Genomic DNA, 24,189 nt, shown 5'->3' with positions numbered 1-24,189 from the left:
CACCCCCTGTTGTGGGCTGGCACACCTTCCACTGTCCCAGGCTGCTCCAAGCCCCATCCAACCTTCCCTTGACCACTTCAGGGATGGGGCAGCCACGGCTGCTGTGGGCAGCGTGTGCCAGGAATTTGAATGAGCTGTTGGATCCCCAGCCTGGAGGGCTCAGAGCAGCACCAGGAAGAGGCAGCAGCACACACACCTGGGTGCAGTGCCAGGGACCTCCCGGCTGCCCCGTGCTGACCGAGGGTCCCTGCTGGCCCCCAGCCCCGTCCCTAACCCCCGGCCCCTGCTCCCCCAGGTGCAGAGCTTCCTGCGGGGCTGGCTGTGCCGGAGGAAGTGGAAGACCATCATTCAGGACTACATCAGGTCCCCCCACGCCGACAGCATGCGCAAGAGGAACCAGGTGGTGTTCAGCATGCTGGAGGCCGAGGCTGAGTACGTCCAGCAGCTCCACATCCTGGTCAACAACTTCCTGCGGCCGCTGCGCATGGCCGCCAGCTCCAAGAAGCCGCCCATCACCCACGACGACGTCAGCAGCATTTTCCTCAACAGGTGAGCTCTGTCCTGGGCTCCAGGAGCTCCGTGGCGTCCCAGCAGCTCTGCACACCCACTGCCCTCCCTGGTGCTGGGAGTCTGCAGCTGCACCATTCCCTGTGCCTCCAGGCACCCTCTGCACTGCCTCGAGCAGCTGCCCCCCAGCCTGCTCCCCCTGGGCTGGGGAACTTGTCTAATTCCTCCTTGTTTACCTCTTGTTCAGCTGTCTGTTCTTGGTTTGGCTTAGTCCTCTCTTGGTTCCTCTTCCAGTGAAACAATCATGTTTTTGCACCAAATTTTCTACCAAGGCCTGAAGGCGCGGATCTCCAGCTGGCCCACGCTGGTGCTGGGTGAGTGCTGCTGCCCCCTCCTCCTCCTCCTGCTGCTGCTGCTGCTCCTTCTGCAGCTCCACAGGCATTTGCCAACCAGCAGCAAAACACTGCACCCCATGTCCTGGCTTGGTCACGTCAGCCACACAGTAAAACCCCAGAGTGACCAAATTCTGGCGTTCCTGGTTCTGTGGGGAGGTGGGGCTGCAGCGTGCACAGGGAGGCTGATCTGGAGAGCATCACTGCGTCCCATCAGACCCCCCTGGGCTCAGAGCTGGGGGGCACGAGGAGCAGGAGAGCCCGGGGCTGCTCTGGGCTCAGGGGCTGTGCTGGGCCCCAGGAGAGGCTGGAGCAGCCCACCCACCCACGCCCCTGCTCTGCCTGCAGCCGACCTGTTTGACATCCTGCTGCCCATGCTGAACATCTACCAGGAGTTTGTGCGGAACCACCAGTACAGCCTGCAGATCCTGGCGCACTGCAAGCAGAACCGCGACTTCGACAAGCTGCTCAAGCACTACGAGGCCAAGCCTGACTGCGAGGAGAGGACCCTGGAGACCTTCCTCACCTACCCCATGTTCCAGGTGAGCACTGCAGCCGGGGCTGGCCCCAGGGATGCTGGGGGAGGTGGGATAGGCAGCGCACACCCCGCGGCTGGCACTGTATGGTGGGAGGCAGACCTGGTCAGAGTGGCCTGGGGCTGGACCCTGTTGGTCCCACACGGCTCCTGGGCCTGCTTGATCCATCTCTGATGGGGGGACTGGGTGCTGCTGGCTCCCCAGTTATCCCACACCTCTGGGACTGGGACAGGGACCAGCAGGGTCCTGGGCACAGCCCCACTTTGTGCCCCCTCTTCATTCAGCTTTGGCACAAGGAGCTTCGAACCCCTCAGGCCAGGGTGTCCCCGGCCAGGGTGTCCCCAGCCATGGCAGGAGCAGCCCAGGTGGGGCCCTGCTGTCCCCTGTGCCCCCACTGACCTCTGCTCTCTCCCTCGTGCTGCAGATCCCCAGGTACATCCTGACCCTGCACGAGCTGCTGGCTCACACGCCCCACGAGCACGTGGAGAGGAACAGCCTGGATTATGCCAAGTCCAAGCTGGAAGAGCTGTCCAGGTGAGAGCTGCTGATCCACACCTGGGCTGTGGGATGGCTGCTGGCTGCTCTGGCCAGGGGCAGTGTTTCCCAGAGCTTTGGAGGGCTGGGATGGCTCCGAGTGTCTGGTTCTGTTCTCTGGTCAGGGCTGGTGGGGCTGCCCTGTGGGAAGGCACCGAGTGCCTCCGAGATCTCCACATGAGCACATAATTCCCTGCTTTTTATCCTCTTCCTCCCCAGCCTGTGGACTGTTCTGGAGTGTTCTGGATGTCGGTGCCAAACCCACCCGCCCACTTTAAGTTCTGTAAAGAGTTTCCATCCCTTTTCCCACTCCTCAGAGGGGGATGGTGAGAAGGGGATCTGTCTGCCCTGAATCTGACTTTTGTGATTTCCAAGCACTCCCATTTCAGTATTTATCAGCCTGGAGGCACAGCCTGGGCAGATGTACAGGTCACCTCTGGAGCTCCTGGCCCTGCCTGGGTGGATCCTGCTGCAATTGCCTTGACATTCCTTCAGTTTTGGTTTTACCTGGCGCAGCCCCACCATGTGTCCAAAGGGGTTGGGAAAACCTGTGCAGATCCAGCCCAGTTCTGATTTTCTCCTCTCCATCCTTCAGGATAATGCATGATGAAGTGAGTGAGACTGAGAACATTCGGAAAAACCTGGCAATAGAGAGGATGATCATCGAGGGCTGTGAGATCCTGCTGGACACCAGCCAGACCTTTGTCAGACAAGGTCTGTGTCAGTGCCAGCGTCCCTCCCCTCTGTGGTGAACGTGAGCCCCATGGCCCTGTCCCTGTCCTTTGTGCACTGGTGGCCTGTGAAATTTAAAAATATAACTCAGTTCTGAGTTTTCACTGATCAGAGGCACATCAGTTCGGGCGGTTCTGGCACTTTTGGGCAGTTTTGTCCCTGCCCTTTCCCCAACCCTGTCTGTTGCTGGTGCCCCACTGGGGAGGCAGCAGCCCCACGCCGAGCTCCGGTCCCGGAGCAGCGCCCTGGGCTGGGGGTGCAGGGTGGGCTGGGGCCCCCGGCTGCTGGGTGGGCTGGGGCTGGGGGCAGCCCTGGCTCCGGGGCACTCTGGGCTGTGCTGTGAGGGGCTGACAGCGTGTCCCCCGCAGGCTCCCTGATCCAGGTGCCCATGTCAGAGAAAGGGAAGATCACGCGGGGCCGGCTGGGCTCGCTGTCGCTCCGGAAGGAGGGCGAGCGCCAGTGCTTCCTCTTCTCCAAGCACCTCATCATCTGCACCCGCGGCTCCGGGGGCAAGCTGCACCTCACCAAGGTGAGGGGCCGGGGCTGCTGCTGCTCCCTGCCCGTGGGGTGGCCCAGCTGTGCCCCGAGCTGGCCGGGCTCTTGGCCACAGAGGGGTCCAGGAACCACCTTGGCCTCCCCTGGCACAGCCCCAGGGGCGCTGGGCTGGGAGCCTGTGGCCACCTGGATTTATTTCATGTGGTCCTTGCCAGAGCTGAGTCACGGGGGAGATGAGAAACTACACGATCTAGATAAAAGAATTCACCCTGATTTGCAGCAGAAACGTTGACAGTCTGTTCTGGAAGAAGCTGGAATCACAGCCCGGGCTTTCTGTAGCGCTCCCGGCCCCTCTGGTTGCTCCCTGGGTTCCTGTGTGTATTTGGGGAAGTTTGGCAGTTAATTGAGCAAGAATCTTACAGAAATTGCTTGTTACTGGCATTAAATTATCAGTTTGAAGAACTACAGTCCGTGGCAAAGAGCTGATAATTGCAACAACAGACTTTGGGAAAATTAAATTTAAAGCTCCTATTAAATAATTTATAAACAAATTAGTTGATCAATTTGACAAGGAGAACCCAGAGATCCCAGCAGGCACAGATCTTTTTTCCCAGTGAAAGCAGGTGCTGTGTGTGTGTCCCCCTCTCCTGGGCTGTCCCCTGGGGACACTGACCTGACCCCAGCCCTGGGGTGGGGGACAAGGACGGAGGCACTGCCAGCCCGGGGGGTCCCACTGCTGAACCCTGACTCCCGGCCTGGTGGGGGCTGTGCTGGGGGGCCGGGGATGCCCAGCCCCAGGGTGGCAGGGCTGAGCCCCCTTTGTGCCCTGCAGAACGGGGTGATCTCCCTCATCGACTGCACGCTGGTGGAGGAGCCCGAGAGCACCGACGAGGACGGTAGGTGCTGGGGAGGTGGCTGGGTGTGCTTGGTGGGTGGGGTCAGATCCAGGTGCCAATAGATTCAAGGAATCCACGACTGAGGTTTAATTAGATTAATTATTTACTGTGAACCAAGCAGACCTGCACTTAGGCAGACCTAACCTTCTTGGGGCAGCCAGCAACCCACAAAAACCTGAATAAACCCTCCTTAAAAGCTGGCTGGGAGGGAGGGGATGGGAAAGTCTTTCCCAATCACTGTGTGGACTTTTTCTGTTCCAAAGCCAAAACATCAGGACAAGACATTGACCACCTGGACTTCAAAATCGTGGTGGAGCCGAAAGATTCCTCATCTTTCACCGTTATCCTGGTGGCCTCGTCCAGGCAGGAGAAGGCTGCATGGACCAGTGACATCAGCCAGGTAGGACCCAGCAGGGAGGGCTGTGCAGCTCTCAGCACGAGGAGCTGCCGCGGGGTCCCTGCTGGGCCGTGGCATTGGTTTGGGCACGCAGGTAGCCCCGGGTTTGCCGTGTGCCCGCGGCCCCACTGCCCACCCTGTGCCTGGGCTTGCACCCCGGGAGCTTTCCTGGCGCCCCTGGGGTGTGGGGACCCGCACGGAGCAGGGATGTGGCTGCTCAGGGGAAAGCTAAGCCCTGACTTCCTCCACCTGCCGCCCGTGTCTCTCCAGTGCGTGGACAACATCCGCTGCAACGGGCTGATGATGAACGCCTTCGAGGAGAACTCCAAGGTCACCGTGCCCCAGATGATCAAGTGAGTGTGCAGGGGCCAGGACACAGCTCCTGTGGCAGCCCAACACTGCCAGGAGCCTCGGGACCATTGGGACCTCCCTGGCTCCCCCCGAACCATGTGCTCCATGGGCTGTCCCAGTGTGGTGATTAGCAGCGTTAATTAGCTGCTGAGGGATTTGTTCTGCTGGGGAGGTGGGAATGCCAAGGGGGAAGAGTTAAGAGAAAAATAACAGCAGTAAAGAAGGGGTAAAATTGCCAGAACTGAGGGGCAAGGGGGCTGTCCTCCTGTAGGTCCTGGGGTGCAAAGGCTGTGCTGGGACATGGGTGGGATGAGGGGGGCTGTTCCCAGCCGGGAGGACGGGGCAGCAGGGGGTGTTCCTGCCCCATTCCCTGCTGCCAGCCAGGAGAGGGGGCTTGGCTTGTCTGCACCTGAGGATGGCCTGTCCACATCCCTCTGCCTGCTGAGCACTCCACCCATTCCAGGAGCCCATTCTAGGGTGTGGGTTTCTGGGTTTTCCCCTGGGAGCATTCCCACCCGTGTTTTCCGTGGGGACACCCATAGGAACCGGGCTCCTTCCTGCACTGCTTCCCATGGTCTCTTGGTTTCGTTCCAGGCTGGAACCACAGAAATCTCGTTTCTCTGCAGGTCTGATGCCAGCTTGTATTGTGATGATGTTGACATTAGGTTCAGTAAAACGATGAATTCCTGCAAGGTCCTGCAGATCCGCTATGCCAGTGTGGAGCGGCTGCTGGAGAGGCTGACGGACCTGCGCTTCCTGAGCATCGACTTCCTCAACACCTTCCTGCACTCCTACCGCGTCTTCACCACCGCCCTCGTCGTCCTCGACAAGCTCATCACCATCTACAAGAAGCCCATCAGTGCCATCCCTGCACGGTGAGGCTGCGGTGCTGCCAGGGACCTGTCCTGTCCCTGCTGCCACCCTGGGACTGTCACTGCTCCCCGTGAGCTGTGCTACCCCCAAACAGGGGAAGGAGATGAATCCAAGCTCTGCGGGTGTCCCCACTCCTGGGAGGGCCAGGTGCTGCCCGTGGGGTGGAGTTGGCTCTGCTGCTGTGCCTGGGGGCACACCCTGGGGTCCCAGTGCCACGGGGGGATCCCCATGACCTCCCGGGCAGGGCAGGTGCCAGCTCAGCCTCTCCCTGTCTCTGCCAGGTCCCTGGAGCTCCTGTTTGCAAACAGCCAGAACAACAAGCTGCTCTACGGGGAGCCCCCCAAGTCGCCCCGGGCCAACCGCAAGTTCTCGTCGCCGCCGCCGCTGTCCCTCAGCAAGTCGTCGTCGCCCAGCCGCCGCAGGAAGCTGTCCCTCAACATCCCCATCATCACCGGGGGCAAGGCGCTGGACCTGGCCGCGCTCAGCTGCTCCTCCAACGGCTACGCCGGCGTCTACTCCTCCATGGCCCCCTTCAGCAAGACCACCCTGGACATCAACAAGCTGTACGTGTCCAGTAGCTATCCCAATAAGATCCCGGACGAAGGAGAAGCGGCCTCGGAAAAGCAGGAGGAGTCCCTGCCAGGCAAGCAGAGTGAGTCCCTGTGGGTTTGGGCTCTGGCACAGAGGGGCTGGCTGGGGTGCACGCACGGAGAGCTCCTGCCTCCTGAAAACTCAGGAATTTTTAGTAACAAAACCAAAAAAAACACCTCAAGGATAAAACCTGTTCCAAAGTATCCCACAGAAATGGCAGAACTCTGTACCTTTCCCAAACGTGGTGGCTTTGTCCCAAGCTGGAATGGGCCAGGCTTGAGGAAAATGGGGAAGAACTAAAAGGTGGTGGCTGTGTTTGTGTGCGGCGGGTGTAAATGGGTTCCCTGTCCTCCCAGGCTCAGAGGTGTCTGTCAGGGAAGAGTCGGACACGGATCCCAACCACAGCGATGAAGCAGAAGCTGAAGCTTCCCCAACAAAATCTCCAACGACTCCCAAGTCCATCAAGTGCAAAAATTCATCAGGTAACGAGTGAGGTCTGGGGGGTGCCCGTGTCTCGGGGGGCTGGAACGTGTGGGGCCCTGTCTGGGCAGCAGCAGTGCCCACAGGGGTGTTGGATTCCTTCTCCCACAGACTTCTCGTTGTTTTCCTACAACAATGGCATGGTCATGACATCCTGCCGGGACCTGGACAGCACCCGCAGCGCCCTGTCTGCCACCTCCGCCTTCGCCATCGCCACGGCGGGGGCCAACGAGGGCACCCCCACCAAGGAGAAGTACCGCAGGATGTCCCTGGCCAGCGCAGGTACCTGCCCCAGGGACTGCCTCTGGGGCACCCATTGCCACCAGAGGGGTTTCCCTGCGGGCATGCTCTGGCTGGGAAGAGCCCAGAGCCCCCAGAGCCTGCTCCAGGCCGTGCCCTGGGGTCTGGGCATGGCACTGCCCAAGGGATGTGCAGGTCCCAGGGTGACCCCCCTGCCTCCTGGCACAGCAGCTCAGGGAGGGGGTGCTCCTCTGGCAGCCCTAGAGTGGCTGTGAGCCCTTCCTGAGGAGCTGTGCGTGCTGAGGGCCCGCTGGCAGTTTCAGGGTTCCCGACGGACCAGCGGAACGGGGACAAGGAGTTTGTGATCCGGAGAGCCGCCACCAACCGCGTGCTCAACGTGCTGCGGCACTGGGTGTCCAAACACTCCCAGGTGGGCAGCGCCGCCTTCCCCCTCTCCCTCCCACCCTGCCTGCGTGCCGGGCTGCTCAGCCAGCACTGCTGGGGAGGCAATCTGGCACTGAGGTTCTGATGAAGCAGTGTGGATGGCGAGGAGCAGGGGGCTGGGCCCTCGGCAGGGAACAGGGGTCACATCTGGTGTTTGCACAGCTGGGCTGCAGAGGGGGGAGCTGGGCCTGCCAGCACCCCTGGCTGCCTGCAGAGCAAGGGGAGTCTCTGGGTTTGGTGCCTGTTGGGGTGCCCAGGATGGGGTCAGGGATCAGGCGCTGGGAGCTGTCCCCGCTGTCCTGTCCCTCCTGCACTGGTGATGGGGCAGTGGCAGCAGTGGTACACTGGTTGTCACTGGGAACACACAGCTCTCCCAGGCTGGTGATGCTGGTGCAGTGGAACTGAGTGAGCCTGCTGCCCTCCCGTGCTGGGATTGTGCTGGAAGAGGCAGTCCCTTGTCCAGCTGGGAAGGAAACAGCTCCGCTGGGATCGGGGTCACTCCCAGCACAGTAATCCCAGGGCTGTGCTGGCCTTGGCAGGACTTTGAGACCAACGAGGAGCTGAAGTTCCGGGTGATTGGCTTCCTGGAGGAGGTCATCCACGACCCCGAGCTCCTGACGCAGGAGAGGAAGGCAGCTGCCAACATCATCAGGTGAGGGGCTGAGGCAGGAGGTTTTGTGTCAGGCTTTTCCTGGCACTGCTGGCTGCTCCTGCTCTCACCCGGGAGCACAGCAGGCTCAGCAGGGACTGTGCCGGGGCTGGGAGCGGCCAGGGAGGAAGGTGAGGAGGAGGCAGGGTGGTGCCTGCTGCACTCAGCCTCAGGGCACGGTGGGTGTGAGCCCCTCGGTCCCCTGCCGAGGTTCAGTGCTGAGCCCAGAGGGTGCTGGCCCCTGCTGCTGTCGGCTCCTGGTGTGGCACCGTGGCTCCCAGGGCTCTGCTGGGCAGGGTGGCTCTGGCACTCAGGGTGTGCCCACCCCACGCTGAGGGCAGGACACTTGTCTTGCAGCAGGGCTGGCACTTGTGGGGCCTTGTGGCCTCGGCTAAGGAGTGTTTTTCTCTTTAAAATGAGAAACAGCACTGAGGGGGTCTCCTGAAGCGCAGGCTGAGTGTTGCAGCCGTGCTGTTCCTCAGGGCCATGCTGCCCTGCTGCAGCTGTGTGGGACTGCTGCTTTCCCAGCTGCAGTAATCCTGTCTTTCCGTGCCACAGGACCTTGACGCAGGAGGATCCAGGAGACAACCAGATAACCCTGGAGGAGGTGGTGCAGATGGTAAATACTCCATCCCTCCCTGCCTGCCTGCCCCTGCTGCCTCGGGGTGCTGGAAGGGGAGCAGCCAAAGTTCCTGGTGCTCTCTCAGGGCAGAGCGAGCCTCCAAGGCCAGTGCCAGGGGTGCACCTGAAAGCAGGAAAGGCTTTCTGGGGAGGGGCCAGCTGTGAGCACAGCTGGATCTGTTAGGGGCAGAGGCAGCGCCAGCCAGCCCACAGGCACATTATTCCCCTGCAGTCAGCAGAATGGCTGGAGAAGGCACAGAGACACCTGCTTGCTGCTGCCTGTGCCCCCAGGCTCCCATCGTGTCCTCTGTGTCCCCAAACCCCTTCCAGTTCCAAGTGAGGGGCTCTGGCTCAGCCAGGATCACTGCTGCTCCCTGGAAAGAGAGCCCTGGGAATGTGCATGCATTTAGAACCCCCAGGGAGGCTGCAGAGCACTTGCTGCCCTTCTGCACTGAGAAAACCCAACCAAACCTGTTCCCAGAAAAACACAAGAGCCACTCGAAACTGGCCTGGAGCACCTGAAACACCCAAGATTCTGTCCCCTGGCTCTGCTGGTGGCTTCTGGAGGGGGGCACTCCCTCCTGGGCTTTGTTTGAGCTGTTGCCCATAATTGCATGTTCTGGAAACTTCCTCTGAAGAGGAGAGAACAGAAGAGCCCTGAGGGCTTTGCTCTGCCCCTCAGGCTGGGCAGCAGTGACCTGGCAGTCAGAGGGTGCTGGGATGTGAGGGTGCCCCGGGGTTTGGGGTGCACATCACGAGCAGGGGCTGCATTGTGCTGGTACCTCCGGGGTGCTGCAGCCCCTGCCCTGCACAGGTGCCACAGGTACCCCCTCCCTGTGCTGGTACCTCCGGGGTGCTGCAGCCCCTGCCCTGCACAGGTGCCACGGGTACCCCCATCCCTGGGCTGGTACCTCCGGGGTGCTGCAGCCCCCGCCCTGCACAGGTGCCAGGGGTACCCCCCTCCCTGGGCTCTGGTGGGGTGTGCCCCACAGCTCACCCCCACATGCCCCTGCAGCCTCGCCAGAGTTCCTGGAGCTGTGGAGGAGCCCAGACAGTGTTTGTTTGCTGGAGCTTTCACAAGCCCTGTCCCAAGGGATTGTGCAAGGGGTTCTTGCCTTGTGCTGGGCTCTTGTGTGTGTGTTGATCTTGGGGTGTTCTCCCGTGTCATTAGGGCAGTTTGGGGTTTATCTGGGGAGGATGCCAGTCGAGTTTGCTGGTTTGGTGGCTGATCTTTTCCCTGAAGGCAGTGGGGATTGGAGGTGTTGTAGGGAGTGGCACCAGCCCCATCTGAGCGCTGTTTGTGGGGGTGTTGGGTGGTCCTGAGCTGTGCCCAAGGACTGGTCTCAGGGACAATGTCTCTGTGATGGTTTGAGGACTGTCACCAGCCGGTGGCTCCGTGCAGTCTGGAGCTCAGGCTGTGACCCCAGGGTGGCTCCATGAGGGGGCACCCTGAGCCCTGCTGTGCTGCAGTGCTCAGAGCCGGGCAGTGGGACAGGGCTCATCCCTGCTCCCCTGCTTCCCTGGAAATCCCTCGGCAGAGCCATCTTGCCCCTCCTGAGCAGGGGCAGCGGTGCTCCAGCTGGGATCCCCGGATGCTTTGGTAGTTAAACAGCCAAAAAGCTGCATGATTAAATCCTGGTGTTCTCGAGGCTGGCAGGAGCTCAGCACAGGCACGGTGTGGGCTGGGGTGCCTCTGCAGCACCACACCCTGACTCTGCTGGGGAAAACCTTTGGCCTGGGAGCCTGGCTTGGCTTTGTGTTTGTGTCCATGGCGTGTGGGATTCTCACTGCTCTGCTGCCTGGTGAGCCCCATTGTGCCTCTGTCCCACAGGCCGAGGGGGTCAAAGCAGAACCCTTTGAGAACCATTCAGCCCTGGAGATTGCAGAACAGCTGACGCTGCTGGATCACCTGGTCTTCAAGAAGATCCCATATGAGTGAGTGATCCCCGTGGGTCAGGAAAGGCAGCTCTGGTCACCCAGGGCCTCACGGGCAGCCTGGCTGGGCTGAGCTCACAGACTGCAAAGCCTTCCTGGGCTTTGCCAGCAGCCCAGACTTGGCTCAAGTGCAGATTTGGAGCCCTGTGGCTTCTCTGCTTTTGTGGGATGTCCCAAGGTGATCGGCTCAGGGAGACCCTCCCACAACCAGCACACGTCCAGCCACACCCATGGTCCCTTTCCAGCAGCATGGGGGCAAAGACCCCGGGATCTCCGTCCTGTGCAGATGCAGTGGAGCTTGCAGGGCTTGCACATCCCACAAAACTGGGAAATAAAGTTGACCTGAGCACTGTGTTTCGCAGGGAATTCTTTGGGCAAGGCTGGATGAAGCTGGAGAAGAACGAGAGGACTCCCTACATCATGAAGAACACAAAGCACTTCAATGATGTAGGTGCAGCTGCAGGGCACAGGGGGGTGGGCACAGGGGAGGATCTCAGCCCCCTCCCCAGGGCTGGGGTGAGGGAGGGTCACCTGCCCCACGGGCCCTGCGTGTCCCACGGCCCTGCCTGCCTCGGGCAGCCAGTGCAGGCGGAGCCGGTCCCGCTGCGGCTGCTCCCGGTGGGGCTGCAGCAGCACGGGGAGCTCCGACCCTGCTGCTGGGCTGGGCTGCCCAGAGCCACGCTGAAGGCCGGGCTGGGGCCGCGTGTCCCCAAGGTCAGCAACCTGATCGCGTCGGAGATCATCCGCAACGAGGAGATCACGGCGCGGGCCAGCGCCATCGAGAAGTGGGTGGCGGTGGCCGACATCTGCCGCTGCCTGCACAACTACAACGCCGTGCTGGAGATCACCTCCTCCCTCAACCGCAGTGCCATCTTCCGCCTCAAGAAAACATGGCTCAAGGTCTCCAAGCAGGTAGGGCCGGCCCCTCCGGGGAGCTGGGCTTGCCGGGGGTGTGGGGACAGGGTGAGACGCGTTGAAAAAGAGTTAGAAAATGGGGAAAGGGGTTTTGGGTTGTTCTCAGGAGGGAGGTGGTGGGTGGACAGGCAGAGCCTGCCTTGGAGTTGGTTTTTTCATGGCATTGTTTCGGTTAGGGAAGCTCTCTGGACTGTGCAAGTCCAGCTGTTCCCTCAGCCCTGCCCAGGCCACCACTAAGCAGTGTCCCCAAGTGCCACATCCGCACATCTGTCAAGTCCCTCCGCTGACTCCACCACTGCCCTGGGCAGCTGTGCCAGGGCTGGACAGCCATTAAGAAATTTTCCCAATATTCAGTCTAAACCTCTCCTGGCACACAACTCCTTTCCCCTTGTCTCATCACTTGTTACCTGTGAGAAGACACTGGCCCCACCCTGCAAGGCAGAGGTGCAGTTAAACCTCTCTGAGCTGGCTCCAGTGTGGGCTCCCACCAGCCAGGAGCAGTTGTTTTTGCTATAAAATGATAAACCTGTGAAGGAAAACAGGCGCTGGTGAGGGCAGAGGGGGGAGCAGGAGGAAGCAGTGAGTGCACAGCCTGCTCAGCTGCAGCCAGGTGTGACAGCCAGGGCACACTGTACCTGTGGAGGTGCAGGTGGGGGTGAGGTGCTCTGGGCAGGGCGGGCTGGAAGTGCCCCTGTGGCTCTGCAGGCTGCCCCCCAGCCACGGGGAGTGGGGGTTCTTCCAGGGCCCCTGCCAGCAGCACTCTGTTTTTTGCAGACAAAGGCTCTGATTGATAAGCTCCAGAAGCTGGTGTCCTCAGAGGGCAGGTTCAAAAACCTGAGGGAGGCACTGAAAAAGTGAGTGAATGATGCTTCTCTTCCTCTGCCACGGCTGCTCCTGGCTGCTCTGGGGCCTGCAGGGTGGGGGAACCTGAGCTCTGCTCCCAGGATCGTTCAGAGCCTGCACTGAAGGCTGTCCTGTGGAGCCAGCACAGTGCCTGGCAGCGGCCCCAGGACTGAGCTGCTCCTTTGTGCAGCATGCAGAAAGATGGGAATAAAATGGACTGCAAAAGGAAAAATCACTGCCAGACACCAGAGAACAATTTTCCCCATCACTATCATAGAATCATCAAATCCCAGAATGGTTTAAGTTGGAAGGGACCCTAAAGCTCATCTTGTTCCATTCCTCTCCGTGGGCAGGGCCCCCTTCCACTAGACCAGGTTGCCCATGGAAGCTTCTAAAGGTCTTCCTGACCCTCTATGCTGTCAAAGCTGCCCCCAGCTCATCTCCTGCATCCCATGGCTTTGTGAGGGGCACAGCCACAGGTCCTGCCTGGCCTGCTGTGCTGGTGGGGGCAAGGCCCAGGAGACCAGGAGCCTTCCCTGGGAGAGCCCTCCTATGATAGAGAGAATCCTTCCACCTCTGCTGACTGCAGAGCTGTGCCCTTCTCCCCTGCCCTGCCCCAAGCTCCAAAGTAAGAAAGTTTCACTCCTCATTTCTTTCTGGTTCACTCCTGTAGTTGTGACCCCCCATGTGTCCCCTACCTGGGCATGTACCTGACGGACCTGGCGTTCATCGAGGAGGGCACCCCCAACTACACCGAGGATGGCCTGGTGAACTTCTCCAAAATGAGGATGGTGAGTGCTCCAGCCCTCTGGTGTGGGCACGGGGGCTGGGTTGGGGTGATGTGGTTGTGGCCAGGTCTGTGTCCCCTCAGCCTTCACCTGCGCAGCACCAGGAGGCCACATGTGTCCCCTGCACACACCTGGGGTTGTTCCCAGCTCTGGAAGAGACAAAAAGGCCTCTGCATTGTGCTGGGTGCCCCTGCCCCCCTGGGCACTGGGACGGGTTCTCTGGGTGATGGCTGAGCCATGAGCACCTCCTGTGTTTTATCCCTGCACAGATCTCACACATCATAAGGGAGATCCGCCAGTTCCAGCAAACCTCCTACAAGATCGAGCACCAGCCGAAGGTACAGCCCCGTCCCCAGAGCACGGGCAGGCTCTGCCCCTCATCTCCCCCTTCCATCACAGCATCTAAGCCTTCAGTACCTGGCAGCTCCCTGCTGGAGTCTGTTGGAGGGGTCGGGGGTGGAGGAAGGCTGTGGGGGCTCCAGCAGACTCCCCCGTGGTCCCCAGGCAGCTGCAGCAGAGGAGTTGCTGCAGAGGGCAGCATCGATGGACAGCCCCGGAGTGCTGGAGGGGGGCACCCGGCCACGCTAAGAAGCAGCGGTGTAGGGGCAGCAGGGAGCAGAGTGTCCCCTGCCGCCCCCCTGCCAGCACCAGCCACCCTCTGCCCATGCTGGCCCCAACACGAGGCCAGCTGGAAGCTCTCAGAGCCCGCTGTGGCAGGGTTTGGGTGCCCCAGCTGTCCCTCCCGGCCCGCTCACGGCCCGCTCCGTCCCCAGGTGACGCAGTACCTGCTGGACCAGTCGGGAGTGATGGACGAGGAGTCCCTGTACGAAGCTTCTCTGCGGATAGAGCCCAAGCTGCCTTCGTGAGCGGCGCGGCCGCCGGACACTCGCTGTACCCCTGTACATAGCCACGCTCCACGGGCGCCCTGGAGCGACCCCCAGTCTGTGCTTCCCCCGCCCCCGGCCCCGGCCCCGGCCCCGGCCCCGGCCGCGCCGCGCTCGCGTAGGATTCCCCGCCCCGTCACGGTCTAACGCGCCGACACTTCGCTGGAGTCCCGGGTTCTTTTCCATGATGTTACTTTTGTCATTTGTTCCTCCTGGGGGGCTGGTGGTCGGGCAGGTGAGTCCCCGAGGGGCAGGTGAGTCACTGTGGGGCAGGTTAGTCCCTGTGTCCCCGCGGGCCAGGTGAGCCCGGTGTCCCCGCGGGGCAGGTGAGTCCCTGTGGGGCAGGTGAGTCCCTGTGTCCCCGCGGGGCAGGTGAGTCCCTGTGGGGCAGGTGAGCCCCTGTGTCCCCGCGGGGCAGGTGAGTCCCCGCGGGGCAGGTGAGTCCCTGTGTCCCCGCGGGGCTCTGGGGCAGCACAGAGCAGCTCTCACTCGGGCAGTGCTGGCGGTTACATCCCAACTCTGTAAGGCGGGAGAAGGGAGCGCATTAAAGGTTGTCCCTCGGTGTGAGCTGCCCTCTGTGTGTGTGCCACCCTCGTGCTGGCCGGGCACGGGGGGCCCCGGCTGCTGCCCTGGTCCGCCCGAAGCTGGGAAGATGGAAGCATCCTCTCGCCTCTCCTCGCTGCATCCGGCTCCTGTTGATATGCTGTAGATCCGTGCCCTTGTGCCCACTCTGAGTACCATGACGTAGAGTTAGAGATGACGAGTGTTTTTATTACATCTACTGTAATCCTGGCTAACCACCCGCTAGCAGGATATAGTAATGTAGTGCTTATTCTGTGAATAGTACCTGGGTTTTTTACATTGTACAGTCCCTGACACGGTTCCCCGGCAGTGGCAGGCATGCTCCACTCACACAACACTTGCTGTAAGCAATACCTCGTGGTATGGGAATTCTCTTTCAAGCCCTAAAACTATTTCAACTTACAGCTTGTTTGGGAAAAAAAAAAGATATTTCCATTTTTTTTGTAAAAATATATGTTTCCTGATTACCTCTTGCTAATAAATCTATTCTATCTCAGGGTGAACCGGGGTTTGTGATAGTTTTACGGGCGGGAGAACGCCGGACCCGCCGGGCCGCGGGCCACGCCCAGTGCCGGTGCCCCGCCCAGTGCCCCTCCCAGAGGCGGTGCCACGCCCGGTGCCACGCCTACCGCCTGCCCCGCCCACCCCGCCCCTTGTCCCGCCCCCTGGCAGCGGCTCGGCCCGTTTCGGCTCCGTTCGGCCGCGCTCCGCTCGGCTCGGCTCGGCCCGGTTCGGCTCCGCTGCGTCCCGCCCAGCCCGGTTCGGCCCGGCCCGGCCCGGCCATGGGCTGGCCCGTGCTGCTGACCGCGGCCGCGCTGCTGGCCGCCGCCGCCGCCTGGGAGCCCTCGGCCGAAGGTACGGGGGCACCGGGAGGGCAGGAGGCGGCTTGGCACGGCCTGGCCCGGCCCGGCCCGGCTCGGCTCGGCTCGGTTCGTGCCTGGCCCCCGGTGCGGCAGAGCCGTGGCGGTGGCACCGCTGACGGGCCCGTTCTCTCCCGCAGAGGAGCAGCTGTTCAAGGCCTGGATGCTGCAGGTGAGCTCGGGGCCGCGGGGAGCCGGGCCGGGCCGGGCCGGGCCGGGCTCCGGGGCTCGGGGGCCCTGACGCGCCTGTCCACGCAGAACGAGCGGCGCTACGGCCCCGAGGAGTACCCGCGCCGGCTGCGCATCTTCCTGGGCAACAAGCGGCGCGTGGAGGAGCACAACGCCGGCAACCACAGCTTCCAGAGTAGGAGCCCCGAGCCCCGAGCCCCGCCTGGCCACGGCCGGCCCTGAGCACCGCGCCGCGCTGAGCAAAGTGTCCCCTTTCTCCCCCTCTAGTGGGCCTCAACCAGTTCTCGGATCTGACCTTCGCGGAGTTCAAAAAGCTGTACCTGTGGAGTGAGCCGCAGGTAAATGCTGGGAGTGCGGTGGGCAGGGAAGGAAGGGGTCCAGTGCACCCGTGAGGGGGTTCTGCAGCGACCCGAACACCCGTGAGGGGGTTCTGCAGTGACCTGAACAGCCGTGAGGGGGTTCTGCAGTGACCTGAACACTTGTGAGCGGTTCTGCAGTGACCCGAACACCCGTGAGAGGGTTCTGCAGCAACCTGAACACCCGTGAGGGGGTTCTGCAGTGACCTGAACACCTGTGAGGGGGTTCTGCAGTGACCTGAACACCTGTGAGAGGGTTCTACAGTGACCCACATGCCCATGAGGGGGTTCTGCAGCGACCCGAACACCCGTGAGGGGGTTCTGCGGTGACCTGAACACCTGTGAGGGGGTTCTGCAGTGACCCGAACACCTGTGAGAGGGTTCTACAGTGACCCTCATGCCCATGAAAGGGTTCTACAGTGACCTGAACACCCGTGAGGGGGTTCTGCGGTGACCCACACCCGCTGCTGGGCCAGCACCCCTCGCTGTGCTGCCTGCAGTCCCCTGTGGTCAGGTCACATCCTGTGCCACCAGCACCGGGGCAAGAGCCCGGTGAACCCTGTTCCCCACCCTCCCAGCTTTCACTGCCTCGTCCCTGACTCCAGCCCAGCTGTCTGTTCTGCTGTCGGCTCCCTGAGCAGCTGGGGCACTGCAGCCAGGGGTGCAGGCTGGCAGCGCTCCCTGCTGCAGTGGCCAGGGTGTGTGGGCTGGTCACCAACTCTCACCTGGGAGGGTGGCTGTTGTGGGCCACTGGCCTGGCAGCTCACCACAGCCCTTTGCCCTGCCTGCAGAACTGCTCAGCCACCAAGGGGAATTTCCTGCGCAGCTCTGGGCCACATCCCGACTCCATCGACTGGAGGAAGAAGGGGAATTTTGTGACACCCGTGAAAAACCAGGTGAGGAGTGTGTGACACGGCCAGAGGGGGCTGATGGCTGTGGGCAGGCGCCGTGCCCGAGGAGCAGGGATGGGTGCCTGTGCCAGGGGAGCTCCCCTGGAGCCACACCGTGCCTGCTGTGTGCCCTGGCAGGGGCTGAGCAGAAGGCCAAGCCCAGCTACCAGCACAGAGTGGAGGCTCTGCACTGCTGCCATGCCCCCCTGCCCGTGTTTTGGGGAGACTGGTGAGCCTGCAGCACCTCCTGGAGCAGTTCCTCTCCCACTCCTCATGTAGGGTGCCTGCGGGAGCTGCTGGACCTTTTCCACCACGGGCTGTTTGGAGTCTGCTATTGCCATTGCCACGGGAAAGCTGCTCTCTCTGGTAGGAGTTTTTCTGGGCTTAGAGCCCCTCGGGGAGCAGGATGGAGCCAGAGGGGCTGGAGGCTGCTGGGAGCAGGCGTGGCCCTGCCAGCCAGCCTCACTGCAGGCAGCACATTGGGACATGTTGATTTTTCAGCTCCCAGAGGATTTGTATTCCTGAAGAACTAGAAAGACAGTAGCCACTTACACAACTTAGCAGAATAACTGAGGGCTGGGTGTGTTAAAAACAAACCTGACCTTTGGAAGACATCTCAGCCAGTCCTTCTGGGGGGCATGGATCCCTGGCAGGCGTGAGGAGGAATGCCTCTGGCAGCCAGGGCATCCCAGGCTGCTGGCTCCAGGCCTTCCTTGTCTGCCTCCCTGGGACGTGGAGCCATTTCCAGGTGACTCCCAGGGGTAAACCAGTGCTGTGGTGGTTGTTACAGCCAGCTGTGCGGATAAACCAGCTCTCAGTTCCTGCTGTGCAGTTGCTTTTTGTGTCACTGACTCTGAGCACAGGTGTGGGACAATCACTGACTCAAAACCCTTCTCTGCAGGCAGAGCAGCAGTTGGTTGATTGCGCCCAGGCCTTCAACAACCACGGCTGCAGTGGGTAAGTCAGACAGGGTCAGAAAGAGCAGAAATTAGAGAATCTTACATCCTGTGATGGACAGCCTTCCTCCAGATCTTGTGTCAGGATCCTTCCTCATTATGGAATGGCTTTTGTCTTCCCATGGCTGCAGTGTGTCAGGGGAAGCAACTTTGGATTTGGTTGCTTACTTTAATTTCACCCTCCCTAGAGGTCAGGATGTTTCACTAAATCTCCAGCATTTCCCAACCTCTGTTGTTCCTCATTTGTTGGTTTTTATCTGAGGTGGGTTTCACACGGCAGCCATAGGCTGGGCTCTGCTGGGCTCTGGGACAGCAAGGGGACTTCTGGCTGTTGTTCTGCCCTGAGTCACGCGCGTCTCGTGGCAACCCTGAAGAACCCACAGAAACTTTAACTTCCTCTTTGGGAAGTTCCTCCTGGCTTTGCTAGAGAAGGCAGAGAGTAGAGCTGCCTGACAACTTCTGTTTTCTGTGAGATAAACGGTCCTAGAGGGACGCTCAGAGCTGAGCAAAGCCACTCTTGGTGCTTTTTATCTTTCTTGTGACTCCTCCTTAGGTGTTTCCACATCAGCACTCCCTGATCATCTCTCTTTTCTTCCCTCCTGCCTTGTGCTTCTGGAAGGTGGCCAGGGAAGGGAGCAGCTGCTTGCTGGAGATGTGCGTGTCTCAATGTCCCCCAGCCAGGCTGGGCAGAAGGCACCAAAAAACACCTTTCAGCATGTGAGGCTGGTGCTGTGTGGGCCAGCTGACCTCACACCCTCAGGGCTCCTGGAGCTCTTCTCCAGGGATCTGGCAGCTGGAGGATGAGCTGTGACCGTGCCAGACAGCGCAGGCAGGGAGATGCTGCAGGCACAGACTGGAGTTTGTGCCTCTGAGGGCTCTGGGATGGACACAGCCCGTCCCTGGCTGGTGGGAGTGGGCTGCAGAGGGGGACATGTCGATGGCTTTGCTCTGCAGAGGCTGCAGCATTACCAGGTTCATCATTACCATCCTAATTAGCTGTTAGCATCCTAACGGAGCCGTGTTGTCTCGCAGGGGCCTGCCGAGCCAAGCCTTCGAGTACATCCTGTACAACAAGGGGCTCATGGGGGAGGACAGCTACCCGTACAGGGCCAAGGTACTGCAGCACAGCCCCGGCCATCCTGGGGGCACAGCAGGCCTGCCACAGCTCCCACAGCGCCTCTCTGTCCCCACAGAATGGCACCTGCAAGTTCCAGCCCGAGAAGGCCATTGCCTTTGTCAAGGATGTGATCAATATCACACAGGTGAGGCCCCGAGGGCTGCGTTTCCAAACTGCCAGGGCTGGGCCAAGGGGAGGTGCAGGGGTGCCAAGGCGTGCTGGGCTCAGCGGCTGCAGCTGCAGCCTGTGTGCTCCTGGAGAGAGAGAGAGAGAGAGAGAGAGCTGCTGGGCACACTCCTGCTCTCCTGCAGCTGCAGCCTGTGTGCTCCTGGAGAGAGAGAGAGAGAGAGAGAGAGCTGGTGGGCACACTCCTGCTCTGCTGCAGCTGCAGCTGCAGCCTGTGTGCTCCTGGAGAGAGAGAGAGAGAACTGCTGTGCACACTCCTGCTCTCCTGCAGCTGGAGCTGCAGCCTGTGTGCTCCTGGAGAGAGAGAGAGAGAGCTGCTGTGCACACTCCTGCTCTCCTGCAGCTGGAGCTGCAGCCTGTGTGCTCCTGGAGAGAGAGAGAGAGCTGCTGGGCACACTCCTGCTGTCCTGCAGCTGGAGCCTGTGTGCTCCTGGAGAGAGAGAGAGAGAGAGAGCTGCTGGGCACACTCCTGCTGTCCCACAGCTGCAGCTGCAGCCTGTGTGCTCCTGGAGAGAGAGAGAGAGAGAGCTGCTGGGCACACTCCTGCTCTCCTGCAGCTGCAGCCTGCATGCTCCTGGAGAGAGAGAGCTGCTGGGCACACTCCTGCTCTCCTGCAGCTGCAGCCTGCATGCTCCTGGATTCAGTGAGCTGCTGGGCACACTCCTGCTGTCCTGCACACCTTTTGGAGGGTGGCACCAAGGAGATGCTGGAGGCAAAACACAGGCCCTGGGTTCCAGCCTGCTTCCCTGGGGTGCTCCTCCAGGCTGGGACAGAGGCCTGGTTCTCCTCTTATGGCTCAGCACTGGATTCCTTGTCCTGCAGGACACCAGGGTTATCCATCCCTCATGCTCTGGCTGCTGGGCCTGCACGGGGCCCAGCACAGCCAGGAGATGATGAGGATGATGACCCTGGATCCCCTCTTGCAGTATGATGAAGACAGCATGGTGGAAGCTGTGGGGAAGCACAACCCAGTGAGCTTTGCCTTTGAGGTGACGAGTGACTTCATGCACTACAGGAAAGGAGTGTATTCCAAGTGAGTGTGTGACCCTCATTTGGTGAGGTGAGGGCAAGGGGAACGTGTAGGGCTGGAGTCACGTGCATCCCTGTTTATCCTGCTGCATGCAGCAACACTGCACTGGGTTCTCACACTTCTTTGAGTAGAAAATAGAAAAAAATATAATGAACACAGCCTTGATTTACTGGTTCCTGAGGGGAGGAGGGCTGCAGGCTAGGAACCTGTCCTGCCTAGAGACCAGGTTGTGGTGGAATGAAGGTCAGCGAGTCAGGCAGCTTGGGAGACTGTGCAGCTCCCCACGGGGCTGGGGCTGTCCCAGGGCTGATCTATGTCTGGGCTGGGACAGGGGCAGGGGCAGCCCAGCTGTGGAACACATCAGGTTCCTTAGGGTAAGCCCCAACCTAAGTGGATTTTCCATGGTATCAGGGCAGCTGCCGCAGTGCTGGAGCTCAGAGAGGCTGTGTGAGGAGGGTGGCTGCCCTCACACTGCCCTGCCCCTGAGCTGGCCCCTCAGCAGGTGGTGCTTTCTGGTGTCACTGCTCTCCACAGGGCAGGTTCTGCAGCACCTCACCTCAGCCCTGCCACGTGCTGCTCCCTGGACAGGTCGGAGGAACAGCAGAGAGAGAAACCAGCTGGGGACAGGAAGCAAGTCTCAAGTGTGCTGCCACTGCATGGCCCGGGCAAAAGCCACCTGGAAGGCTGATCAGTACACACTGGAAAGTGAGAGCTGAGCAGGGCAGCACAGGGGCTGTTACCCAGCAGGGGAAAAGTGTGTGTTTGGAGAAACAGAAAAATACTTCAGAGTAATGAACCCTCAGTCACACAGAACTGCAGGGAAAATGCAAGGGAGAGGCTGAGCCTGAGGGATCTGCCCCAGGGAGCTCTCAGGAAGGAGCAGGTGGTGGTTCCAGAGGCTTTGCTGGGCCAAGAGCCAGTGATGGCAGAGGTCAGTGCCAGCCCTAGGCAGGTGTGAGCTGTGAGGGCAGGGACATGCTCACAGGAGCACTCCAGCAGCAGTTATCCTGTGGATTTACAGTCTAAGGTGGATTTGAAGTCAGAGTGCATGGAATAATTGATGCTCCAGTGCTTTCAGCACAGAGCAGCTGTTAACAGATCAAAAAAAAGAAAATCTGAGGTGGATTATTGATCTTTTCCTGTGATGCACTTGAAAATGTTTAAAAATAGATGCTCTTGAGATGGGAGCATGTACCATGAGCTGTCTTGTTTCACACCACAGGCAGCAGCTTTCAGCAAGTGCAGTTTAAAGGTTGAAAATTTAGAGGAAACACATATTTAGACCCAAGAGCTCACCCTTCCTGTGCAAAACATGAAGCAGTGCCCTTGAATTTCAGGGCAGTACAAAGCAGCACTGGGAGGCACTAAGAGCTGCTGGCTCCAACTGGGAAAATTCCTTTGCACTGTAGCTCATGTTGGTGGGCCAGGAGCTCAAAAGTCCATGGATCCCCTAACTCCAGATATGGCTGGTAATGTCAGAGTGGAAAAACAGAGCAGTGTCTCCTTTCCGTGCCTCCCCTCCCTCCTCTCCACAGCTGGGAGTTCAGAGCATCCCCAGTTCTGTTTGCAGTGTGGCCAGCACTGCTGCCTTGGGCAATCCCTGGGTAATTGCAGGCTGCTTCTCAGAGCACCCTGTGCTGTCTCCCCTGCAGCCCCCGCTGCGAGCACACCCCTGACAAGGTGAACCACGCCGTGCTGGCCGTGGGCTACGGAGAGGAGGATGGCACTCCCTACTGGATCGTCAAGAACTCCTGGGGCCGCCTGTGGGGCATGCAGGGGTAAGGCTCCTGCTGCCCACCTCACCGTGCTCTGCCTGGGCTGGGGACACACGCCCTGTGCTGGGATGGCCTCCACCCTCAGCTCTCCAGATGAAATGTGGCAGCTGGGGGGACACGGGGAATGGTGCCGGGTTGGGTGGTGACACAGCTCACCAAGCCAGGCCTGGGGTCCCTGCCCAGCAGAGCCTTGGCTTAGTGCAGCTGCTGAGGTGCCCAGGGCTCAGCCAGGCTGTCAGAGCTGCTGGTTCCTGAGGTGCCCAGGGCTCAGCCAAGCTGTCCAGAGCTGCTGGTTCCTGAGGTGCCCAGGGCTCAGCCAGGCTGTCGGAGCTGCTGGTTCCTGAGGTGCCCAGGGCTCAGCCAGGCTGTCGGAGCTGCTGGTTCCTGAGGTGCCCAGGGCTCAGCCAGGCTGTCAGAGCTGCTGGTTCCTGAGGTGCCCAGGGCTCAGGGCTCAGCCAGGCTGTCAGAGCTGCTGGTTCCTGAGGTGCCCAGGGCTCAGGGCTCAGCCAGGCTGTCAGAGCTGCTGGTTCCTGAGGTGCCCAGGGCTCAGGGCTCAGCCAGGCTGTCGGAGCTGCTGGTTCCTGAGGTGCCCAGGGCTCAGCCAGGCTGTCCAGAGCTGCTGGTTCCTGAGGTGCCCAGGGCTCAGCCTGTCCAGAGCTGCTGGTTCCTGAGGTGCCCAGGGCTCAGCCAGGCTGTCAGAGCTGCTGGTTCCTGAGGTGCCCAGGGCTCAGCCAAGCTGTCAGGGCTGCTGGTTCCTGAGGTGCCCAGGGCTCAGCCAGGCTGTCAGAGCTGCTGGTTCCTGAGGTGCCCAGGGCTCAGCCAAGCTGTCAGGGCTGCTGGTTCCTGAGGTGCCCAGGGCTCAGCCAGGCTGTCAGAGCTGCTGGTTCCCCAGCTCCTCCCTGCTGGTCACACGGCCAGGGAGAACAGCTTGTGCCAGGAGTGAGATCCCAGCTTCACAAGTGGGATTCTTGGGAGTGGGATGCAAATTCTGGTTCGTTCAGGGTGTAAGGGGGCAGGGAATGGCATTGCCTGGAGAGCTGAGGGGGAAGGGACCTCAGAGCCTGTCCAGTGCCACCCCTGCCATGGCAGGGACACCTCCATGTGCCCCAGGTGCTCCCAGCCCCATCCAGCCTGGCCAGGAATCCAGGGGCAGCCCCAGCTGCTCTGGGCACCCTGTGCCAGGGCCTGCCCACCCTCACCTGCCACAGGAGAGAACGCTCACTCACAGCCATTTCTGTCTCTTTCAGGTATTTCCTTATCGAACGAGGCAAGAACATGTGTGGGCTGGCTGCCTGTGCCTCCTACCCCGTTCCTCAGGTGTAGCACGGGCAGGCTGGCCCGGGGCTGCAGTGACTGACGCTGCTCCAGGGCTGAGGCTGGCACCAGAGAGGCAGAACCAGTGCCACGCCTGCCTGCTGGGGGTGTCACCTGCTGGGGGTGTCACCTGCTGGGGGTGTCACCTGCTGGGGGTGTCACCTGCAGGCAGCCTGGCTCAGGCACACAGCAGCCAGGTTCTCCTGCAGCAGCAGCCCGAGCTGAGCCTGCCCCTCCAGCCAAGCCCCGGCGTGCTGCTGTGCCCCTGCCAGGTTCCCTCCTCCTGCCGTGCCCAGGTGTGCCTCCATCCCCCGGGGCAGCAGGGCCCGCCTGGGTGCAGGGGAGCCCCACAGGAACCGATTTGGGGCACACACCCCTTGGGTGGCTTTCCTGCAATCACCAGGTGTAAATTGTAGCGATTTTAAATTTTTCCTTGAAGGCAATTTCCCTGTTCTTTAAAGGAAGGATGAGTGAGTGCTGTGATTTATACACTTTTACCAATTTTGATTAAATGCTTGCTATATTTTGTATTAAAACCCAGGGTATTTTAATGCACATAGAGAAGAAACGGGTGATTTTTCTTTAATCCACCAGCGAAGACCCCAGAACCTCGGTGCCGATTCTGAGCAGGCGCTGGGGAAATGAAGCCGCGTGTGAGCTGGGGCACGTCTGTGTTTTCACAGTGAAATTTGTCACTGACAATAAAGCTGCCTCGTCACCGGAGCGCCGTGCCGTGAGCTCTGAGCGGGAGGGCTGAGGGGCTCCGCCCTCCTGGCGCGGGCCAGGACCGTGCGAAGCGCCGAGCGCTTCTCGGGGGTGCGGAGCGGGGCT

The 24,189-nt window shown here is 60.8% G+C and overlaps 2 protein-coding genes across 2 annotated transcripts in view; both read left to right on the top strand.

The window, feature by feature from the left end:
* Window positions 1-14,665, top strand: part of RASGRF1 (Ras protein specific guanine nucleotide releasing factor 1) — a 28,727-nt gene extending 14,062 nt beyond the window's left edge. The window contains exons 5-27 of the mRNA XM_059858807.1: window positions 296-549; window positions 802-881; window positions 1,248-1,441; window positions 1,860-1,969; window positions 2,565-2,683; window positions 3,070-3,230; window positions 4,029-4,092; window positions 4,356-4,492; window positions 4,760-4,842; window positions 5,467-5,715; window positions 5,995-6,365; window positions 6,661-6,786; window positions 6,896-7,066; window positions 7,342-7,454; window positions 8,008-8,120; window positions 8,676-8,736; window positions 10,570-10,673; window positions 11,036-11,120; window positions 11,388-11,585; window positions 12,363-12,442; window positions 13,105-13,222; window positions 13,489-13,557; window positions 13,993-14,665. Coding sequence (XP_059714790.1) covers window positions 296-549; window positions 802-881; window positions 1,248-1,441; window positions 1,860-1,969; window positions 2,565-2,683; window positions 3,070-3,230; window positions 4,029-4,092; window positions 4,356-4,492; window positions 4,760-4,842; window positions 5,467-5,715; window positions 5,995-6,365; window positions 6,661-6,786; window positions 6,896-7,066; window positions 7,342-7,454; window positions 8,008-8,120; window positions 8,676-8,736; window positions 10,570-10,673; window positions 11,036-11,120; window positions 11,388-11,585; window positions 12,363-12,442; window positions 13,105-13,222; window positions 13,489-13,557; window positions 13,993-14,085 — 3,153 coding nt within the window. The 3' untranslated portion in view covers window positions 14,086-14,665. The remainder of the gene's footprint in view (window positions 1-295; window positions 550-801; window positions 882-1,247; window positions 1,442-1,859; window positions 1,970-2,564; window positions 2,684-3,069; window positions 3,231-4,028; window positions 4,093-4,355; window positions 4,493-4,759; window positions 4,843-5,466; window positions 5,716-5,994; window positions 6,366-6,660; window positions 6,787-6,895; window positions 7,067-7,341; window positions 7,455-8,007; window positions 8,121-8,675; window positions 8,737-10,569; window positions 10,674-11,035; window positions 11,121-11,387; window positions 11,586-12,362; window positions 12,443-13,104; window positions 13,223-13,488; window positions 13,558-13,992) is intronic.
* Window positions 14,666-15,374: 709 nt separating this feature from the next.
* On the top strand, window positions 15,375-24,081 carry CTSH (cathepsin H). Its single transcript, XM_059858806.1, has 12 exons — window positions 15,375-15,540; window positions 15,686-15,717; window positions 15,804-15,909; window positions 16,002-16,072; window positions 16,882-16,986; window positions 17,260-17,346; window positions 17,882-17,937; window positions 18,969-19,050; window positions 19,130-19,198; window positions 20,166-20,272; window positions 21,922-22,047; window positions 23,292-24,081. Exons 1-12 carry the CDS (start codon window positions 15,468-15,470, stop codon window positions 23,365-23,367), a joined length of 990 nt encoding a protein of 329 aa, XP_059714789.1. The 5' UTR covers window positions 15,375-15,467; the 3' UTR covers window positions 23,368-24,081.
* Window positions 24,082-24,189: the final 108 nt, after the last annotated feature.

The sequence above is a fragment of the Haemorhous mexicanus genome, chromosome 13, assembly GCF_027477595.1.
Source record: "Haemorhous mexicanus isolate bHaeMex1 chromosome 13, bHaeMex1.pri, whole genome shotgun sequence".
Classification (NCBI taxonomy): Eukaryota; Metazoa; Chordata; class Aves; order Passeriformes; family Fringillidae; genus Haemorhous; species Haemorhous mexicanus.
This window is presented reverse-complemented; position numbering and strand designations above follow the sequence as displayed.